Genomic DNA, 23,189 nt, shown 5'->3' with positions numbered 1-23,189 from the left:
TATGCCACTTTTGAACTTTCGCGTGAACGCATGAGAATGTTTATGGCATTGAACGCTTTTAACAATTTCAACTGTTCCAATAGGTTTTCAGTAGCGTAACACATTGCATAATAGCTTAGAAAAATTGCAGCCATAACTAGCCGCTGAGAGTTGATAACTGACAATTAGTCAACTAGTGCTATAAACTCAGAGGCAGCCAAAAATTGAAATTTCACTTACTTTACTAAGAATAATTCACGTATATGTTTTATTACTGAGTACATAAAGTAAGATATGTTATCTCGCGCACAAATGCTAACTACTTTGGATGCTGAAAATACAACAGCCCTAAGATTATGAACACTTGATAACACATCTCAAACTATACCCATAATTATGACCTTTAGATGTTTTTTTTTTGGAGAGAATAGGCTTTATGCGTGGAAATATCTACTACGTACATATAGGTTTCTCCTTCCGGTTATAGATATTTCTCTTTATTGAGCGGTACCGAAACGACTTTGAAATTGCTGCCGTAGAAATATGGTTATATTAAGGATCTGTTTTGAGCTAATTTTGGCCCACCTGACTTTGTTCAGAGCGATCTCTCGTTAAAAACTCGTTCATTTTTTCATGTAACTAGCCAGAGATATGCCTTTGTTTAGACATGCCATTGAGAAGGTCTGCACAAATTTAATAGTTATATTCTCGATAACATGCCATTCAGATGCCGCTAAACATAATAAATCAGGGTTGAACGAAAATTAAATCTCGTAAAGTAAAATATCCATGAAATCATTCATTTGATAATACCATTAAATACTTACGATACTGAATTTGAAAAGAACGAAACACAGCAGCTTTTGAGTGACGTCGTCGTTACGTTAGCAACTTCTTATAGAAGGTTCATTGTCGTAGATTTACGAATCATATATGATATATCGGATACCTGACACAATTTTTTAACTTGTTGTCGCTTGAGCAAGGTACGCTGCGTCTAAATCTAGTAAACAGATCTATGACACTATTTTACTTACGTACATATACAGTACGCAGTTTAGCCGTTGTGGACATTAAGGCAAAAGTAAGTACAAAAACAGCACAAACCCCTCACGACAAATTATAGATGACAGTGCTTTGTCCATTTGTAAATCTTTTAATGCTCTTCAAGCGGAACTCATTGTTTTCAATCGTCTGCTACCGGTACATTCTTTAGAGTTTGATATTAGACGGCGGATTACTACCTTCTTCATATTTAGTTCATATGTGACCGTGATAAGTGTAGTTCGCTATTATCCAATTCATGAGATTCTCCAGCCATATTGCTCGCGTCAAGCTCCGAAATGCTTTTGTAATAAACTGTAATCAGGAAAAGTATCATTATTGATATCGTTTGTCCTCTTGAATTTTTAAGATAAAAAGAAAAAAGTTATAGCCTGTTTCGTGAAAATACAATTTACAATTGTTCTGCGAAACCGGCTTATTCCGTCTGGTTGCTGCAATACGTGTGGTTCGTCCTCTAACATTTACCAAACCCTGGTTTTCGACTAAGTAGCCAAAGAAGAACACGTCAACTTTTAAAACTTGAGCCACTGATTCCACAAGACAGGATGGACATTGGCTCGTTCATGTCGTATGTTGCCATGTATGCCACTATATGTTGGTAACGCTTGAAACAATCAGCAAGAAAGGTCCTTCGAGAACAATATGCTTCACTAATCGTTCTCAGTACTTTTAGAATACGCACTTCCCTAGTTCAAAGTATGAAGAACTGTGCCGAAAACAAGCGGATTCAAATGAATACGATAAAGTAAAATAAAATGACGTGGGTTTCTCGGAACCCACCGAAGCCCTAACCGAAACGCGAAATACAAAGCCAGAACAAAAATTACCAAACGTTTTAGAATATAAATAATGCCACATTTGATGAAAGCAGCCAGTTAGGGGAAAAGCGGAATCGGGGCTGAAGCAGCCAGACAGGAGATCATTTTCAAGATATATCGATTAGAAGTGAGGTGAAATACAATCTATTTTATGTGTATCATTATTCGTAAATCGACATGAACTTCTTGGAGATTACCTATAGATATTTCTAGCTTTACGTCCGATTCTGCGATTAAGTACTGCTTCAGACGGCTCACTTTCAGCACAGGACAAAATGTATCTACGCCCGATAGTGACCACCACTCCTTCCTAAGATCAAATGGCGAGCGCGTTACCACTGTACCATCGCGAAAACTTTCATATATTAATTACCTTATGCCCGAAATGAAATAATTATGACAATCGAAATGTTTTTGTTTTTTTTTTTTTAATTAGACTATATCATTCTTTCAGTTTAACCTTGAAGTTTTTTGAAAATATTCAGTCGACATAGCAAAGTGGGTCTGTCATCAACGACTCTGCCAATATGCACTGGGGAAATTCCTTCTTGAAACAATCACATTCTTAAACCAAAAACGAATCGTCTGCATTAGTAGACCTTGTGAGTGAATCGTGAACATCATTGATGAAAGCATTATTTCAATTTTTTGAGGTTTTGCGACAAGTTGATTGTTATATGTTGAACTGCCCTATTTGTGATTAGTGTGAGACACAGCCCGAATATTGTCACAAACAATCACGCAGTTCTTGTTACCAAGGAGATGCCGAATGCATAGTCTTAATTGTGCTCAACATTGAAGGCCACCGAATGAGGGTGAATTGAATCAATTTATAATATTATACACAAATTGGAGGAGTGTGTAGAATTTCAACTCTAAGGATTTCAGAAAATTTGAGGTCCCCAGTCATTTCTAGATCCAGTGAAAACAGAACAAAGGACATTGAGGTGAGCAAAGATGGAGTTATCAACCAGAGATTGGCTTTACCGTCGTTTGCAAGACAGAGGCGAACCAATAAAAAGAAAAATAAAACTTCAAAAGCAAACATTTTTCGAGTGGTTAAGACTTGCTAAGATTGACTAATACTATTCCATATGCAGAGAAGAAGCTATCTGTAACGCGCGTTAGTATTTACTTCAATTTTGACACCTTAGTAATATGAAAAAGATCAAGAAGAAATGTTTGCAACCCAAACGGTTTCGAAGATTTAAGAAATAAAAGCAAACACTGCTTCAGTTTTCGAGGATCGCCAAATTGACTCTAGGTTCTACTAAGTTTTTCTAGGAAGTTTTTTAAATCTGATTTCACTTAACGATATTGTTTTGTTTATTATATCTTAGTCGATTTAGTAAGAAGTTCTTGCCGGTACGGAAGTCTGAATTAACAGACGCATGTTTTGTGGCCTGTTTTTTTTATCTTGATTTTATATTTTTCATGTAATTGAATCTAAACAATTGCTACAGTGTCTACTAATTTGTGATGAACTCCGACATGAGCTTCTGCATAGACTTACTTATGCACACGAGCTACTCATGCAGAAAAGACGCAATCTTATTAAACTCTTTTTTATTGAATGTCGAAAATTCCTTCTTAAGAAACTATGAGATGCATACATTTGTCCTCTCAAGTGGCTGAGCGTGTGTTTTCGAAAGGTAGATAACAAATGTCTGCCACCATTTTCTGTTGACGCTGGCGGCAGTTTAGCGCGAGCCTCTGTAAAATAGTTCTCTCTTTTTTAGGGGTGTGCGGCAGAAATGATTTCTTTATATGCTTTAGATGATCGTTTACACATAATGCGTATATTATAACAGAATTATTTTTTATTCTCAGCCAAAATGTAATTAAAAGTCATTAGAGAAAACCTTTATATGCCAAATGCATCCCTGTTTCTAAAATATTATTTAGTATGAAGTATTATTTTGTTTATAACTCGCAGCTTAGCTGTCTTTTAGCCAATTGATAAACTTTTCTACCTAGTTATATAGCAAACAAATGAATCATACGCGATTAAATTACTATGGACGAACACACACACACACACAGACACAGACACACACACACACACTTACACATACACATACACACATACATCTAACGGAAGGCCCTTTAGGAGCTTGTCTTCAAAAAGACTTTAAAAAATCATTTAATCGTTAGCTTTTATCGGCCCTGTTCCGCGATAGCACAGGTACATATGACATTGTTAAATCGATACGCAAATAGGCAAACACTGGGGAGCGTAGGCTCCGATATTATCATCGTTCATCCTCGTGACCATTGTCAACTTCAGAGTTTATAAACTGCTTACTCAGTCGATGGTTATGTACAAGATTGTTTCGCACAAGTGATGTGTCGCAGAATAGTAATAATAACATTATGCTCGCTTGGCACACGTATGATAAAATAATTATTTTGACATTATTGGGGTGAATTGCACGCCATTTAAAAGTTACGGCCCTAAGTAAAGTGAGTGTGTGAAAATGTTATTCAATATAGATGTGCTAATACACAAGTTTTTATTATTGACCTATAATAGCACAGTCTTTATGTACACAAAGTATATATATACAAAAATAGATGATTCGAACTATTCAAGAATAAATCACTCTGTTGAAAGGGTGAGCCATTATTTAGAACCTGTTAAGTAAAGCTGTTGCTTGTCGATTTGCGCTACCCGTATAAGGGAGTATTGTTTTTAGCATGACACGAAACCGATTTTCATAACTACAGCTTCACCCTGTTTCAGTACATTTCTGCCATCATGTGTAGCAATACTGCAAAAACGTTAACGTTGCTTAGCATTGCTAAAGCTGCTTTTATCGATTAATTACAAAATGTCAACAGAACGCACGATTATAATTGTTCTAGCAGCTAAGGAAATCTTTTTTGTAGTACTGTGACCTTGGTTGAGGCTGACCTCTAATGATCGTTTGAATCGGGGCCTACCCGGAAAACAATTGGATCAGAACTTGATCCTGTTTTGCTTGCATTTGTCTATAAACGGCAGTGCTTTTTCCACACTACACCTTTATGTCTTTGTACTCTAATTATATAACTGTTCTGACGCTAATGTTTCGGTTGTACTCTTGGCTGTTGTTGCTTTTCTCATGGCTGCGTCTATGTTTCTGTAATTATGTTATCAATATTAGCATTGCTTGCTTTTCGTTGAGCTCAAAGCTTGAAGGCAATGTGGACTTCGCTATTGAGCTTATCGGGCTGTAAAAGGCGGCCTGAACTTCAATGGCGGCCTGGACTTTATTTCTTCCAGATGTTTCATCTTAGATATCGCGATAATCATCGTCTCGAAGTCGTTTCAATGACTGGCCGGAATTTTGAACATTGGAAAGAGCGTAAAGCCTGTATGAGCGAAAGGAAGAAAAAAAATGAAACACAAAACTTGTGAATTATTATTAAATAACTTCTTCAGGTTAAAATGGTCTATTTATATATGTATCCATAAGTGAATTATTAATTATTCGCCCTTTGAATAGCATAATCAATCTACTGGAAGAAGTGTGTATTTATTTTATCAGGTTATATTGTCTGCTACAATACAACTAAAAAATTTGAAACAAAAAGATATTAACGTTCAAAAAAAAAAAAGAAAAACTATTGTAAGTAATATAAAGTCGTGACATTTTTACAATAATGAAATATACTGTGAGCCATAAAAAGTTTATTGTATATTCATTCCTATGTACCTCATTTGCAGTTCACATTCGACCCACTTAAATAGAATATAAATTATTTTGCTTATGAATTCTAACATGCAAAAATAACAATTTGCCATTGTGACGTTTATTTAAATAATCAGATCAGTATTTCATAAAATTTGTAAAACGTCATGGACTTGTCAATCGTACCTGCGTTGCTTCTTTGGTTCTTTATATTGTAGCTCTTTGTACTTTTGAGCGTTGGAATAGTTTTGCTAGCTCTGTCACATAATAATTTTTTTTCTATGCGGCTTCTATTTTGAAATATCTTCATGACTATAACAAATGAAAGGTTAGATAAAATCACTGAGTCGACTTAAGGACTGGTATCTTGTACTTACATTGAATTAGGATCTCCGTATCCATTATCGTGTGATCCTCCAGCGTATACGTTCTGAGGCTCGGAGTGACCGTAAAAAGATTGAGGAGTAGGTGGATTTGAATCTAACGACGAATGCTGCTGGAATGGCAGCGGGATCTGCGTGACTAGCCTTGGCGGGATATAACCATTGTCATTTTTCGTATGTGGCGTCGCTACAGCCGGCGAGTAATATCTACCAAAGGCCGTTTCTTTCGGAATTTCCGGGTACAGATACAGTATATTCTATGCAACACAGTCGCAAAAGTACAAAACGCGTTAGGATCGTAATATTTTTTTAAAAAAAATTTGATTTTTACGGTTCATTTACCAACGTGATTGACGTTCGAATTCAGCACCAATTTACTAGAATAAACAGATTGATCTGCATTGCGATGTAAACATATTTCATTCATTGTTAATAGAGAATATAACGATATTGCAGAACCTTACTCACCCTTAGGTTGTAACAGTGAACATTTTCTATGGGAAAATTTATTTAATATTGACATTAAATGTTAGTTACTATATATTTGTGTTAAGGATTAACAATAAACTTTAATTCTTTAGAGGTTTTCAGAAACAAATTAGTCACTGATTACTGTGAAGCGATGCGTGTGAAAAATCTTGGACGAGGCGGAGCTTAAAGACTTAAAAATGTCTTTACAAGCTCAAAACGAATCGCAAAATTTTACACCAAAAGAGCTTCTCCCTATTAAGAAAGGAATGCTTTTTACACCGCGCAAGTATCTAAAACCTTCTAAATCGTAAATAGCAATTCGTACTAATCTCAGTTATCATGTTCGTTATGTTTCCCATAGTTAGACGATATAAATTCAGACCTGGTTTATTCAGCTCCATTCTGTCTGAATGACTTCCTTCTCTGAATCTAAATTAAAAGATTTAAGCGATATATTATTTTTATTCCATGCGATATCTACACTGATTGAGAAGCTGCGGTACTTTCAACTTGGCTAGTCATTTCAAATAATTGATTTTCCCATTTCTTGAAAATACAGCTTATTTTTTCGTTGTAAAAGGGGCCACTTAACAACGAAACCGCCCCGTTGAACAGCCAACCAGATACGACAACTTTCAGTCGTCAAAAGACCAATTGCCACAAGGCACAGCAACAGCACTACACTGCCTGCATTGAGTGGCAGCACGCTTTGCCTAGTACCGAACTATTCACCCGTACTTATTAAGAACCTGGGGCTAAAATGATGTTATGATCGGCACGATTCTATTTTTTGAAAAAGCTAACAACGCATGGATATCCGTTTGACAGCTGGGTGTTTATAAGCATTTTTGATAAAGTGTTTCGCTCATTTTTATGCAGATAAATTATGTGCTGAGATTTTCGTGCGGTATTTTATAAATATACCTATAGCAAGCATTATCATTAGTATTGCATTGCAATCACAATAGAATGATATTTTACGATTAATGTAGAATAATTTTTATGAATAGACTATTTATCTAATCGAATCACCGACTTACATGTAGATCAGAGACTCGATCTGCCAGACTGCTGATATTTAGATCTCTAGCCGTAAAAGGTTGCACCATCAAAATGTTTTTTCCGCCTGCTTCAGTTTCGGCTACCCACGCTATCGAGATGCCGCCTAATTCTGAGTCGGAGAAGCGTAGAAGGAATGTACCATTATGTTTAGTTAGAAGCATTTCTTCAGCTTCACGTCGGCTAACGAAGCCCATTACAACTCCATCATTCCAAAGGAGGCGCAAATGCTCTCTTGTCACCTTCATGATAGCATAGAACCATTCCCAGAACGTGAACGTGCGTTCAGGGAGCTGATCTTTGCAGAACTGCCCCCAGCTAAGCATCATGTCCTGAGTATCGCGGTTTAAAGTTGGATTGCGGAAAGCCTTTGTCGCCAGAAAGTGTAAGTTACTTTCAGAAAGACCTCTACCAGTAGCCGAGTGAAACTTTGTCGATAAGACGTGCGCCATATCCCTCCAGGAAACGCATTCAGGAACAACAAATGGTAGACGTTGCGGTTTAGAGAACGCATTGTCCCATGTAACGGTCGCCCACGCATGGGGTTCCTGGTTTCCGTGAACGATCACAACAACTGGCAACGATTGTGCCTGTACAGCAAACGTCATTTCAGGCACTTTGACGATTGACTGAAATAGCAAACAAAATTTTTCATCCATAACACTCTCAGTTCCTTTCTTTTCTGCTCGTTTGATCTTCTTGAGTGACATGTTTCGAAACGATACCGAAAGCTGGTTGGTAGCCTGATGATATTCCATCGCTCCGATATTATTTAGGATTTCCCCAGAGACTTCATTTGAGGGATAAGCTTCATTGCGAGCAAACACAACGGCCTGCGCTTCGCTGATGATCGAAACCTTGACTTGTGGCGGCGACATGTGCACATTAAGTTTACCGCCTACGAGCAGCCGGACGGTGGCCGAAAAACGCGTGTTGGTCTTCATTACCTGTGGCGGCTGTTTCTCAATCACGAACGTTCCACACACGAGCGCAGAGAGAAGAAGCTTTATCCGGCCAAAAAGCTGCGTGAGACTGTCACACAGGGCTGGCCCCGACGGGCTCACCGTAATCTTCTCCATTGTATTTATCAAAACTTCAAACCTTTGCACCTGCTGCAAGTGCTTCCAAATGAGCTCAGCGAGAATTTCGCACCACTCTTGGATCTGATCTAATCTATTTTGGAATGGCTCTCCATTTCCTGCCCGTTGTTGAGCTCGCTGCCAATTGCCAAGCTCAATGTCAACAATCTGGTGCTCAAGGGTTGTCAAGCATTGGACACTCCCTGAAAACAACAGATAAACAGTCTTATTTGTATCGTTGACTCCTCTTTTCATTAATATTTGCTCTTGCCACGTGGTAGCTCCTTTTTTTTCCACCTGCTATTTTACCTTTCATCGTTTCTCACAAGAGCATTATATTGTTTTTTTGTCACCCTGAACAATCATTTTGTGCTACCTTTGTTGCATATACAAAATCAATTAACGGTACCTACCTTTTAATCTATCAATAGAGTCCAACCACGCCTGCTGTAACTCTCTCGCATTGCTCTTTATCATTGCCTCAAATTGTGCCACTTCTTGTTGGGCACAATGTAAATCTGTTGTCTGGCCTGTCGCTTGCATTTGCTGTACGAGAGCGCTGCGCTTCTGTAGTTCCTGATACCGGATGACAAAAGTCTCTACTTCTTGATGTTTCACCCTGATTTTGTCGTCCATGGCTTGTACGTTTCGTTGACACTCGTCGAGATCGCGACGAATAGTAAGCGAAGGGTCTGCGTTGCCTGCCATATGTGACAAACCCTGCTGCTGTCCGCCTGAAGGAGGAGGCTCATACTGAGCGATTATTTTCTGCTCACCAAGAATACATGTACGCAGTGCGCGTATAGGGTACAATGGGTCGATGTTGTAATGTTGTTTGAGAAAGCGGTGAGTATCCACTAATTTGACGCGGGTCCCAAAGTCTGCAGTCTTGTTTGCTCTATCCTATAAGCAAAACGGACAAAAATGCGTTAGTGAATGAATAAATGAGCAGTGAACAGTGAAGACAGTACAATAATGTCGCACTGTTTTGTGAACTACACCATTTTTATTCTGTTTTAATAGAAGCTCCTACTATTGATAATAATGATATGGCAATTCACTTACTTACATACATTAACGGAAATCGTTAAACGCGACGTTAGAAAACGCAAAATTGTATTTTCTATTTTTTATGCTCAAATTATACTTTCGATAGTTCGACCTCAATTACGATTCCAATGACCTTTTGCAATCTTTCGAACGCTTACTAATGGTACGAAACCTCAAACACGTTTCCAACCGTTATTAGAAAGTAAAACTATCATGATGATAATGATAATCGATAATAATAATAATATTCTAAACTAAATTCGTAATTTTGCATTGTCAAAGACAGAGCAAAGAATTAGTGCAATTATAGTTAGGAAATCTAATATATAAGTGTACTGCATTCCTCATCACTCTTCTACAATATCGCCAGTCACAATCGAAATTGATGACTATCAGAACGCAAAATCCGATTCCAGCAACTCCTCTCATACATAATGAGATCTCCCATTCTAACTCAACCTAACCAGTTCACTCTGTTGTTAAGGATTAATAGTGCCAGTAAAGGAAAATTCAAGTAGAGGTCTTAACGGTGTAGAAAACTCTTTCCTGTCATGGATCTCTGACGCCCATTCATCTTACCGGTTTAAACCATACAGATTTCGACGACACACTGGTTTCGCATGGCGGCACGCCATCTAATAATCATTTTTTGTAGTGTCTCAATTAAAAAATTTTGTGTTATTATATATATTAAAAAAAAAAAAAATTAATGTGTTCTTATATATAAGTACGCTTTGTTATAGTAAGGTCCAATTAAATGATCTAGAATGTTAGTAATATTCCTATCACTGTTTATTTATAAATTTTAGTTAATTGAAGACGTCTGCTGGCATAAGCTGCACTTGTTTCACGTACTACAAATAGACTCCAAATAGATGCAGCCCTTTTACGACACAATGCAAATTCTTTTTATTTGAAATTTACTAACTTGAAATTAATAATTTGAATTAAACAAGTGCTTAAAATAATTGCAGTCGCGAGCTTTTTCCTGAGAAAAGCGGTAACTCGGTGGTAGCATTAAGTATGACAATTTCATGCGCCCCTAACTGAACCAACTCGACGTAGGCGATGTAAATGCAAAATAATATGGTCTTGCCTGCATAAGTTAGCTGTTTCTCTATGCTGATACTGCTGGCGACTGGGAAGCATGATCACTACACGAGCTACACCTGTTAGCTAATACCTGTTTCAAAAATCAGTTTTGAGCTCGTTGAAAAAGCGCAATATTTTGTCATAGAAGCCCGCTCGAACATGAACGCGGCCAACTTTAGTATTACCAGCGTCTCAAACAAGCACTTAAGATACATTATCCTATTTTGAATTATTAAAACTACATGGATAAGATTTGTACGACGGTGTAAGATCGTTCGTCCAAGAAAGTGGAGACAAACTCGATACCATGCATACAGCCATGCGTGTTTTGATTCTGCTACATGATGCCCACTTTAAATCACTAAGTCTCAACGATCGGCGGGCTTCACGAAACAGGTGGCTCCCTGTCCGGCCCTGGAACTCCTTGTGAGCAACGCAAAGTCAGTAGGAACAAGAAAAATAAATCAACCCAAAATGAATAAATGTCTTCCTTGTTAACAAATAGATGTACACAGCTACTAACAGCGACTATGGAGCTTTTGTATATACCAATACGACTGTGTTTTTGATTAAGGCTTTAATTGTAGGCGTCGAATGCAATTACATGTATTTATCATAATTGGGTCTATAAGGAATATTGTTACAAGGAAGAAGAAAAGTATTATAAGGAATCGGCCTTGTACTGTGAAGCCTGTCCAATATACTATATGCAGGGCGAAGTCTTCTCGTAGTTAAGCAGATACATTCGAAGAGACCTTTTACAAATTGTCCAAGGACGCCTGCCTTACTCTGTGCATTTTAAGATAAAAGATAGTCATGAGCATAGGGATATTTACCATGTCACAGCAGGATAATATGCATCGATTTTATTCATCGTAGTATCGTACTAGACAAATGAATAAACTATTTGCTAATGTGTAGTAAGGTGATGGAAAACTGGCCCGCAAATTTTTTCTTCAATTGGCTGAATATATTCTGAAAGAGTCAGCTGGTTTAGTAGCGAGCCAATCGAATGATTTAAATAAGAAGAAGATTTGGAGAAAATATAATTACTTAGAACACTTACGAGAACTTACGCCCTGTTAAAAGAAGAGAGGCGATATGTAATATTTCCTCATGAGAAACATACCTCGAGCTCGCTGAAGAATTGCTCTGTAAGTGCCAACATGTAGTTAGCCAGATCCGGGCTGCTATCGGGATTAAGACGCAACCAGTCATGTTTACCAATCCATTCACTAAGTGCCTGTCGCACCTCTATGGGCATGTGATGTCCGTATAAATTCTGCATATCTTGCTGTTGGGCCTCCGGAAGGCGCTGCATACTATCCGAAGTAGACATTGCTCCGTCCTGTTTGATTCGAAAGCGACACCAATTTCAATGCAAGTCAAAACACAGGTACAGGGGTTAGTTGTTTCTTCTAACAATTATTATTACCACATCCAACACTTGTAATCAGTTACTAGCAACGCTTGTCAAACTTTAGCTCGTCGCGTAAACGAAGAGACGTGATATTCACCGCCCAGCGTTCAAGCAGACCCGAGGAGGTTGCTTTAACAACTTACATCAGACTTGACAAGGTTCACAGAAGTCCACAACGGAAACACCTAAACTATGTCTTTTTGTTGGGAAAAATGGTAATAGTACGTATCGACAGCTCGCTAACAATATAGCTAGACATATGATTCTGTTATGACAAAAGCGTATTTTAAACATAAGCAATATATAATATTTTATACTGTTATTTTTTACTGCTGACGAAACACGTGAATAACTAACTCACTCGCGATGCGATGTTATAATGTTAGATAAATTCTATGTAAAACACGCATATACATGTAATGCGGATTCGCTAACGAAAACTCTAGGCTAATAAATGGAGCGTATGAAATATTTTGATTTTTTTCCCAAGTCTATTGGATACATGGTAAAACGTTCATCGTACTTAAGAATCTAGCTTCGCCATCGCCTAATCGGTAATCGCACCCCGTCGGATTATTAGCCCCCGATCAGATTAGGAAGGTTCGTACATTTTACCGGTAAGGCTGTTCTCCTTATCTCTTTGTATAGAATAGATATATTCCATCTATTTAAGAATCTAGCCTTTTATCATCTTCAGTGCCTGCCCTCTTGATCAGAATTCTTCTAACGGGTTAACATAATCAGCTACCTAATTAATTACAAATGAAACAAACGTTCCTGTCGTCTAATTCATTACAAAATATTACATATTACAGGCAAGAGATAAACGAAATTATGCACTGGTGCAGAAATGTATAACATATACCTAGAAGCTTATTCAAAACACAGTAAAAATTGTCGAATATCACACAAAATCAACACGTATATAACAGCTCAACAATTGTGTGATTGGTCGCTTCTAGTGCACTCGTTGAAAACTGATCTCTATTTGCGGTGCCACGTGGTTATTCGATAATTGCGATGAAGTCATAACGTTTTCAAGGGGTGTCAATGTACACTTCTGGATTGGAGAATCTCGAAATTGTTGAAAGACAGCGCCATCTCCTAGTAGATTTCCGGTCCCATGCGGAAGCAAGTACGCTAAGAGGTGACCACAACGACGCAAACCGTCTCAGCAAAGAACTGATTCTGTTACGTATGGAACTAAACCTTCTTTAATTAGCAGTAGCTGCGGCCTTACTGTTATCGTTCTACATTACTTCATAACAAAAACAAACTCCCGTATAATCAGGTAGGAATTCTTAGTGCTATTATAATGCAGACTAGATCAAAAGCACTAGAAATCTTCTTACCAGAGTTATTAGATTAGCAAAAATATATGTATGTATGTACAAAAGCCATCGCCAATTAGCACAGTCTCAAGAACTCCTCTAGAAAGAAACAGTTTTCCAAAGAGAGCACGTTAGGTAAAATAGGATCATTTGCGACGCCAATTCTAGGATTTGTAACAAGTCTCTAAACACTATTAAGGTTAGAATTATGGTGGCCTTTAGGCCATGAAGGCAAATCGTCCATTTGTATCCACGTGTTTACACAATAATACGCGAATAATAAGTTAAATAACATAGTTAAAGCAGCAGCTAAAGGTCAAGAATCGAGTGTGAGGTACAAACGCCATTATTGTTGTCATCGTGGTTATTTCACATACAGAATTCCACATCCTTGAAGTGACGGTATATTTTTGGTAGAGTATTCGGTAAACAGCGAAGTCACAAACGACTGACGAAAACGTTCACTGTATAATTCACATTAACGAACCAATTTACTCCGAAAATAGAGATTTGAGATTGATACTGAACACACGCGGCCAACTACATGTGCTAATAAAATCTATACTACACATGCGGTCGAAACCGAGAGGATTCTTTGCCTACTCGCTGGCGCTCCGATGTTGCTTGCATACAGACCCCTGTTGTCAGATGTCACTTTTGAGAAAAAATCATGAGCGGGGGGGGGGGGGGGGGGGGGTAGACAGGTCCGTAGGGGTTCGTTGAGAGGGCGGTAACTCGACCGGTCTATCGCTCAAGGAGCTCTAGCTGCTTGGTCTTCCGCCAAATGAGGGGTTGACGAACCAGGCAGCCGAGTTGCTCGAGTCTCACGCTCTCGTTCGATAAGCTCAGCCATCATCTGAACCTTTCGCGAACACTCCCCCGATAGATTCAGCTATGTAAGACCATAAAGTAAGACGGGACACTAGTGCCCAGCACCGGCAGAGAACTCAACAGATCTTAAACTATACTAACCAATTTCATATAGAACCTGCTCGCGAAAACTACCGTGTGTTGGATAGCTAAAGACGATCTGCCAGAATGATTCTTAAGCCATAAGAAATAAAAAGCAGATGATTCAAATTTGAGGTCTATCGGATCTTTTGCAGAACTGGCATTGTGCGGATGCGCGAAACTATAGATGAAGGGCTAGGAGAAGAGACTCGCAAACGATTAATGACTAGAATGAAAGGAGCATAGACGAAGCGATTTAGGCTAAAGATACCCATAAGCGAAAATTTCTATGACTAAGTCTACCAACAGCCTCCCGCTGAGATATGCGAATCTATATCACCGTATAGGTCGAGTGATCAACCGGCAAAGTCCCTACGCATCTAACTTCCTACGGTTCCGTGGAACCGATGTAGGAGAGGCTGGGAAATACGCAACTTAGTTAGCTGGCTACCGGCAACCAAATCAAACCCATTAACCGCTATAGAAAGGTGCGTGGACCTTCAAGAGTCGTGTATCAACTTCAGCCCTGTCAAACAAGCATATAGGAGTTTACGCTGATTTCGGTATCGTTACCTGACCCAACACCCAGTAACGCGAACCAAGAGTTGTGCTAATAATTTCTGTCTGCTTAGTGAAAAACACAATCCGTCAAATAGCATGCGTCGCGCATTAAATTTGCCTGCTGGACGTGTATAGCAGTAAAAGACTAGATTGGGACACATTATATTTACTCAAGTTAAAATGTAATCAAGGAGCATTGTGCCAAAGTACACACAAAGGTATGTTTACACCTGACACTAGGAGCGTATCATCATCTATTGACATCTGTCACATTAAGCAAGCGTTGCTTAAAACTGACGCACAAATAAATCATTGAAAACTCTATACGCGACAGCACAGTGGGCTTCTGCCTGTGATTGAGCAACCTAAGCACGTTGCACTGATGCAAAAAACAGCGTTTGTTCCAAGACCCGTTTGTTTACGTTCCTTCTTTTGGCATGCCGTACTCTAGCATTCCTTATGTGTCACTGTCGTAGTGAATTAGATTCAACATGCCTCTGTCACACACGGCTGTGAAGCTTAAACTGGCGAAAATCGCTTGTGCACTCACTGAAGTTTGGCTCGTTGTATTAATTCCAAATTGTACGTACCTCCTCGATGCTTCAACACAAAAACTATCACTATAATAACAATAGCGGCAACAGAGGACAAGAAGCAAGCACGAGTGACTAGTCGACTTCTACGAATCCGCCGCCTCAAGTAGTCAGACGTTCAACAGCGGCGTATTGAAGGCAGTGGTGAGACGCCCGCCGCAGCTGCCGCTCGTCGTGCTGGTGGTATTGGTGAAACAAAACGATCGACAAACGAGCAGTCGTAGCAGCAGTAATGCTGTCGTCGTCGTCGTCGTCGCATACAGCCAATGCTTTCATAACGTTACAATTCGTGGAACTGATAATCAGCGCGTAGCTCACATAAAAGGAAGGTAGAGGCTAGTGCTCCTCTCGAGACGAGGAAAGGGCTTCGAGAGAGGGCGCTTCATCCAATGGAATCAAACATGCGCTAGCCGATAAGTCGCTGATGTAGAAAGGGGAAAGCGCGCTTTGGTACAGGATGTTAGGCTGTCGAACTGCACAAATCATCATATCAGGCAAAAACAGAGATAGCTTCTTTTAGGCCTGCTTCTACCGGTTCGATGCAGGTTGTCTTTGAACAGCTGATCCATGTGTCAATCGAAATGCTACTTTCGCTATAGGCTTATGCTCAAGAACGTCGTTCAATGGTCATGTTACCCCGCTCAATTTCATGCCCATGTTTGCTCTGGCAAGGCTTCATGGACGGCCTAGCTGGCTTGCGTTTCTAGTCATATGCATTACGTGATCATTTGCCTTAAATCAATTGGGCCGTTTCATTAGGCTGTACCAGGCTAGAAGGCACCAGCACAATCATGTAATGGCCATCGTCAACACAAACTCCCTGACACTTGGATATTACAGAAATGTACTATGTAAGTTATGACATAAACGCAACACCCTGTTGCGAACTTTTCTGCTCTCAACTTGGTCCTATAATACGTGTATGCTGTCGTAACACCCAGTACATTCGTAAACTAGCTAACAATGTATGATATATACTTATGATGCAACTTGTTCGCAATTCTAAAGCCCTGCATAAAATACTAGCAGCAATTTATGACGTCAGTTTTACTCATAGTTTACGTCACGACTCACAAACGTCTTTGCCTCGCTCTCTTATGCTTCCATCTCGTGGTGAATGCTACTGTAAACTGAACGTGAATTATGTTGCCTATCTCCTTTGACAGACTGAACACCCCTAAGTGGTAATAAAAGCGAAGCACGCTATTTCTGAAGTCGTTTCAATCCAGCAGAACCATTCTATATTGCACTACATAGTCGGAGATCAAACGTTGAATGCCACTGGACAGTGCCAAGACACAGCAGGAGGGAACAGGCAGTAAAAGGCTGCGTGAAAGAGATAACTTCTTTGTGAGGGCATCGTCCGTGCTGACAATTACCAAGAAATCACTTCATTTTCTGTTAGCTGTCTGCCCCCCAAAGACCAAATCAGCGGAATGCTACTTCTTACTTTTTCGAAATTATCTGAGATGCTATACCAATAAGACGAACAGTTTAATGATTACTGATTTTGAACACTTTGGCAGAAATAAGCGCAACGTTGCCCGACACAGACTGTAACAGTAAATTAACATGGGTACCTTGTGGATTTTGTTAAGGCCCGCATAGTGCTGCAAGGCTTTACCTATCGTTTTGTATTTTTCTTATCGTGTTTCGTGACATCTTCCACAATTCGTTTGTGCATGGAGTACTCGCGCTATCCAAGGAAATCGTGGAGGTATGTAAAGATACCGACGTTTATAAGAGGACACTCTGGTCCTATTGTTCGTCCGTAATTTTGGTACAGGTCAAGCGTGCTGCAAGCAGAAACGAAGAATGAACACTCCATTAGGCGAAATAAGCGGACGTGAGGGGTGGTTTGGATCCTCTGACTAGCTGTTATATGTGTTCAATGGGGTTCCATACGCGTGTAATAGTTTATCAGATCATAGCTGATAATTTCTGTTGCAATGTTAGAAATGTTGACTGGATATTTAGCATTACGGTTAACTACTGTGCGTATGATTTTCAGCGTAGTGCCGGAGGTGTTCCGATTCTATATTGATAGCCTGAACCCCTTTTCAGGTAAAGTAAAAAAAAGATCGAATCTTTTCCGAAAGCTCGATGCTACGTTTCCTCTATGAATTTTAGCGTTAGCGACTGATATGACGCGCAGCTCTTGTTTGCTTTGATCGTATTTAGCATCGGCCTGATCAGAGAGCTCTGTAGCACGACTGTAGGTCAGTCTATTCACGGTTTTCATCAACTTTCCATCCAATGTCAGCTCTGTAGACAATTTTGAACCCAGCAGCAGGTATAAGTGGGCCAAAACAGAAAATGGATCATGTAATAAATGATATACTTTCGTAACAAATCGTGAATTACACAGCACAGAAATTCTGGTACTGAAAAAATTCTTATACTTTGTATACAGTAGCTTTATCTCAGATTTACCGCTCACTCACCTGTTATATTAATTACTGAGATATAATAATTTGTTAAAAATAGACGTTTCTCTTTCTCCTTAATGCAATACCTAAGATCTAACTACAAACAACTCGTATATTCGACAAAGAGCAGATGTTTGCAGTATTGGTAAGCTTTTTGTTTTTTTATCAGACACATTCAGTGTCCGCTTAGTCTGACTTTTATAATGCTTTGAGCTACATCCAAGGTATCTAACATCTTGCCTTATGTAGGCCAGGATGAAAAAGCTGCGGCTGTGTCAGCCATAGCTTTTTTTCCTCCTTCCACCGCCTGTGCTTCTAGTCATTTCTGTCTGTTTGTCTAGACGAAGATGGAACCTCCAGCGATTCTTCTCATTGAGATGTAAGTTAGGTGGGTGGCCTCCCCAACAAATTTCCTAGGAAAATGTTTACCTCTATGCAGCCTACTTACTTCAGTCCAAAAAGTCTTAGTGTTAGTCTTCGGCAACGTCAGGTCTCTTTCGATTGATAGGACTCTGCCAGGTTAAGGTGAAATAATTACATTTTGGTCATTCATAGGATCACACATTGAACCTCTGCGTAGTGTGACGCAATGGAAGGAAGAATGAACGTGTCGTCGGAATGAGGGAGGAATTGTTTTCATCTCAAGTCCCATCAGATACTTTGTCATTCAGAAGAGCGCCGTTCTGTAACTCAGCTTTCCATTTGAACACTAGGTATATTAATTTGTTATTGGAAAATGCCCCATTTCGTTGTGTACACTCAAAGTTGTCACGCGGGAAAGCATTTCGGCAAAAGCTATTCGACTTGTATAGGTCGACTTTCCAAGTGACGAAGATAACGTACTAGTGAATCTTGGCTCTTAAAAACCCAACTATGTAGAAATAAATTGCATAAAATGCAACGCAGTCCGCAGTAAAGCATTTTTTCTGAAACCCTTTCAGCGACGGCGAACTAAGAACGCTAAACAATTATGCCCACAATTATATAAAATCGATCATCATTTTATGAATATTTTATTTTACGGCTACTACGAACTATCGTCACTAGAAAAACTTGCACAAGTGGATTTTGCAGAAGAGGCTGATAAAACGAGCAGTCGGTAATTAATGTCAATTTTTAGGAAAAGTGGCAAAAACGAGTAATCCTGACATTTATGACTTTTTTTCTATTGAAAATTCTTGGAAGTATAGAAGTTTGACTACGAAGCAAGTGAAAAAAATGCGCTGACACAATTTTGGGGTATAAAAATAATGGGCGCACGCGTTCTATTCGAGAAAGCCCACTTTAAAGACCCAAATAGATTTAATGAACAACATTACCATAGGGTTTTGTTACAAGCAACATGATGCCATTCATGATCTTCTTCATATTTTGTCATTACGATAGAAATTTAGAAAATTGCTTCCAATTCTTGATTAAACATTAAATTCTACTAGAAACTAAGATTAGAATCATAACTATTGTAACTGGCTTCATCCGGAAACAATGTTTTGTAGGTGAAGTCGTTGCGAAAAGTATCCATGTCAATAAAGAAGGTTGATACTGCTTTGTGCTGTGTGGCAGATGTTTCTACCTAGTACAAAGTTCATATAGAGGCTTGTTTTTCGTTGAGACTGTGCATAGAGGACTCAGTTTTTGAATTTGCACCGTCAGACATTCACCGAACAATTCACTAAAGATGATCCCATCTGCGGTAAGATAATTTCCTTCTTTCTAACTTTGCTTATTACTTTTCTGCCTGCACGAAACAAAAAAAAAACAGCTTGATGATTTTTCTATTTATTTATTTTCACAATAAGATACTAGGTTGAAATGCTGTTTATTGTGATAATGGATATAGCGGATTTGCATGACTTTACCCCTAAATACTTCGCCTCGAAATGTGCATATGGCATAATTCATACGATCGTTTTAACTAGATCTGTTTCTATTGATTTACCGTATATAAGCAATTGTCCAATGACTGATAAGCGGACAAAAAGATACTAGATTAAAATCATTACTGAATAAGCAAAAAGGTCCTAACCATTTTTATGGGTAAGCTTGCTTTGACGGGAACCCAGTATAACGGGATAGACAGAAAAGCCTTTCCCATAGTGTATTTCGACTAAACCGATGGAAGATAACTTTTCCAAATAGTTATCCTGATAACGGTTAAGATATCGACATGTAAAGCATGCTGTTATAAAGGCTTGTTTTTTTTTAACTCTCAAAAGCTCCAGTGTTTCACATTGCCTACTTAGAATAGACTTACTTATAATGGAAAGACATTTTGACACAAAGTGTAATTATGTCGTGTCCAGCCAGAATGCATCCAGCCTTTAGGTTAATTTGATAGATTTGGGAATATCGCGTTTAGTGAAGATTGCTTACATTTAAATCTCTGGAGTGAACAGTCTGCACCGAAGATTAGCCATGCTTATTATATACGGAGTTAGGTTGAAGCCTTTCATATTATTACATTAGCTGTCCCAAGAATAGATTTCTTTGAACCAAAGTAACTACTCGCGTATAAGAGGCTTTGTGTGGTTTTACTAGTAAAAATTACTTTGCATCAGTCTAACTTCAAAGTTAACCAAGCGCTAGGTTACTGGTATTTACATATAACTATGCTACGAGAAAAAAAAAGGATGAATTTTGTTTGTTGAAAGCATAGGTGGGTAAGGGCACACAGCTGGCGACGGACACGAATGTGATTTTGTGGTGCACAGTTAGTAGCGTTTGGTGGTTGTATTGCTCGTAATGTGGATCATTGATTAGGTCTATTCGGATTTGTTGACCTTGATAAGCCAAAAGGGGCAGAAAATATGAGCACATATGGATGAAACTTTAGCGATGAGATACGTGAAACGACCTTATTTAGTGAAGACTTGGGCTATTGGGATTCTTGTAAGGATATTTTCTGGTGTTATCAGCTGAGACCTCGACATTACCCAGGATAAACCAACGAATCAGCAATTTTCAGTTTTACAGCTGAGCATCCGCTCTTTCGAGCACTAACAGTTTTTTTAATTTTATATAACTTCGTTGCGGACTTAAAAGAAGCTCATACGCGAAAGCCTCGTTTAAACTAGAAAGATACAAAACTACATAGAAATAGTGCAATGAGAGCTAGGGAGAGGTCAAATGATTGGGTATGCGTATGTCAGTCATTTGCCCCTACTTACTGAGGTAGGAAACCCATGTTATCTTTATGATTGTAGATGGGTTCAACGCTACATTAAATATTTTCGATGGGATTCAAAGCGAGTGACTTCAATGGGAGTTAACACTGCTGAATAGATTCTCCATCTCATCGCACCTTATCTCGACCTACTGCTGCTATACCTTAGAGTAGGCATCAGGTTCTCCTACATTGATGTATCTAAATGAATTGAATAACAACGTTCTTTATCTTTTGAAATGATAATGTTAGGTGCATTGAACAGGATAATTGGAAATACCTTAACATCCCTTGAAACTTTAAAACCTTGCGTGCGTGTGCGCACGTAAAAACTAAGACTGAGAGGTGTCTATACGTCTTATTGTAAAATAGTTCATACGAACAAATGTATGAGCACGCATTTTGCGCGCAACATATTCTTTAATACAGAAGATTTAGATTATTTTCTTACGCTAATATCATTCTCGATAATAATTTGGATGGTGAGAAAACATTACGACCAAGTTAAAAACTGAACAAATCAACAATTTGTTTTGTAGAAATTGCTTCTTCGCTGAGATCGGCTTATTGTGTACAGATAGTAACAATATCAGTGGTTACTCATGAGAACTTTCATTTTAATATGATTGACTTTAAATAAAGGTGAATTTGTGCAATACGTTGAAAGCAACAAACATTTAAAAAAAGGCGCGAAATTTGAGATCAATCTGAGTAACAAGGTGCGCCTGTCCAAAGAGTGTTTATCCGCAACAATCACTTTGTCACTAATTACGTTTTTAACATGAACACCTATAAAAGGCACATGATATACTTGTTTACCAATTGGATAACATTGATTATTCTAAGACATCTGCTGCAAATGTGTGGAGGTGAAAATGTATAGAAAATGAGATGTTTGTTTATGTGGGACTGCGGTGCTTTTAGATACAGCCTCAAAGATTTAAGTGATACTTCGTGATTATTAATTCTAACGATGGTTATAGTAAAAACACGTATAAATGAGCAGTTAATATTTGACAGCGTATGTGGTGTCTCTGGCAGGATTTTTTCCATGCGACAATTTCCATACGGAAGTGTTATTGCCAAAACGAGAAATGACAGTCGCGCGGATCAGAGGGTTGGGCTGCTCAAAATTGCCAAAGTATACTAAAAAAAAAGCCCAGCATTTATATCTGAAAGGTTACTATACGAAATAACCCAAGTGCAAGACCAAGTGAAGGAATGTGTCCACAAGACTACTTTTAATGTGGAGCTAGACCTCTTCTTCATGAATTTTTTTTTTTCGTTTTAGAAATGATTACGTTTTAAACTTCGAGACGAGGCAGCTTTCTTTAGCGATAGCATCGAGATAATTCAGAGAACCCAAACATTTTACACTGAATCTCATTATCCGACCGTAAGCGCTATTTGAATCCCGTGAAATAAGTGTAAAGTTGTAACAATAGTTTGGTACTTTTAGGTACACGCAAGGGGCATGAGAAGTTTAATATTACTAGGTTCACAAAAGCATGATCTAAATGCACACTTCAGAGGTGGATTTAGTCCTGTTGTGAGTAAAAAGAGCTTATGCTGATATTATGGAGACTGCAATGATGACATTTCCCTTTCTGCCAAGTTTAATAATCAACTAAATGATTCGTTATTACTTTCAATGGAGAAAATGAATACTCGGCAATTCTCCACGGAGCTTGACTAAATTACGTTGAATTGTTCTGGAACAGATGAACTTACTCATTTACCTCAAATTTCAACATCGAATCATCTGGGACAACAGCAGCGGCATTCGCATCTCAAAATTTATAGGCCCCCGATATACGGCAATGTGTTTCTTAGAGTAAGACTGATATATTTTCTATTTATGTAAAGATCTGTTTTTAAGAAGAGCGTCGGTTATTTATTTAGTGTTTGGTTAGTGCATTTAAATACGCACCAATAAGCGTCTATCACAAAAACAATAAAAGCACTTCTGTTTTTTTTTTTTGTTATTTAATCTCGTGGTCGCAAAGATATGAAATGACTGTGATATAACGATAAGATAATCTTTCGTGTCCTACTAATCATCGGTAACTGC

The 23,189-nt window shown here is 38.6% G+C and overlaps 1 protein-coding gene across 2 annotated transcripts; it reads right to left on the bottom strand.

The window, feature by feature from the left end:
- Window positions 1-3,413: 3,413 nt before the first annotated feature.
- On the bottom strand, window positions 3,414-15,803 carry LOC111259316 (signal transducer and activator of transcription 5A). 2 transcript variants are annotated; one of them, XM_022831248.2, is made up of 6 exons: window positions 15,484-15,803; window positions 11,800-12,018; window positions 8,942-9,431; window positions 7,431-8,731; window positions 5,914-6,176; window positions 3,414-5,216 (listed from the first exon to the last, which is right to left on the bottom strand). In XM_022831248.2, the coding sequence occupies exons 2-6, from the start codon at window positions 12,007-12,009 to the stop codon at window positions 5,138-5,140; spliced, it is 2,343 nt and encodes a 780-aa protein (XP_022686983.1). In that variant the 5' UTR covers window positions 12,010-12,018; window positions 15,484-15,803; the 3' UTR covers window positions 3,414-5,137. The 2 variants fall into 2 exon arrangements, with proteins under 2 accessions (XP_022686983.1, XP_022686982.1); XM_022831247.2 differs by having other exon boundaries at window positions 15,524-15,803.
- Between the last annotated feature and the right edge of the window lie 7,386 nt (window positions 15,804-23,189).

The sequence above is a fragment of the Varroa jacobsoni genome, unplaced genomic scaffold, assembly GCF_002532875.2.
Source record: "Varroa jacobsoni isolate VJ856 unplaced genomic scaffold, vjacob_1.0 scaffold_320, whole genome shotgun sequence".
Classification (NCBI taxonomy): Eukaryota; Metazoa; Arthropoda; class Arachnida; order Mesostigmata; family Varroidae; genus Varroa; species Varroa jacobsoni.
The sequence above is the reverse complement of the archived record's forward strand: the minus strand, read 5'-3'. Positions and strand labels throughout refer to the sequence as shown.

Coding starts and splice junctions, on each gene's coding strand:
- LOC111259316 (XM_022831248.2), bottom strand. CDS start 12,009: ATGTCTACTTCGGATAGTATGCAGCGCCTTCCGGAGGCCCAACAGCAA. Junction 9,432..11,799: donor AATTCTTCAGCGAGCTCGAG/GTATGTTTCTCA, acceptor TTTTGCTTATAG/GATAGAGCAAACAAGACTGC. Junction 8,732..8,941: donor CTCTATTGATAGATTAAAAG/GTAGGTACCGTT, acceptor TGTTGTTTTCAG/GGAGTGTCCAATGCTTGACA.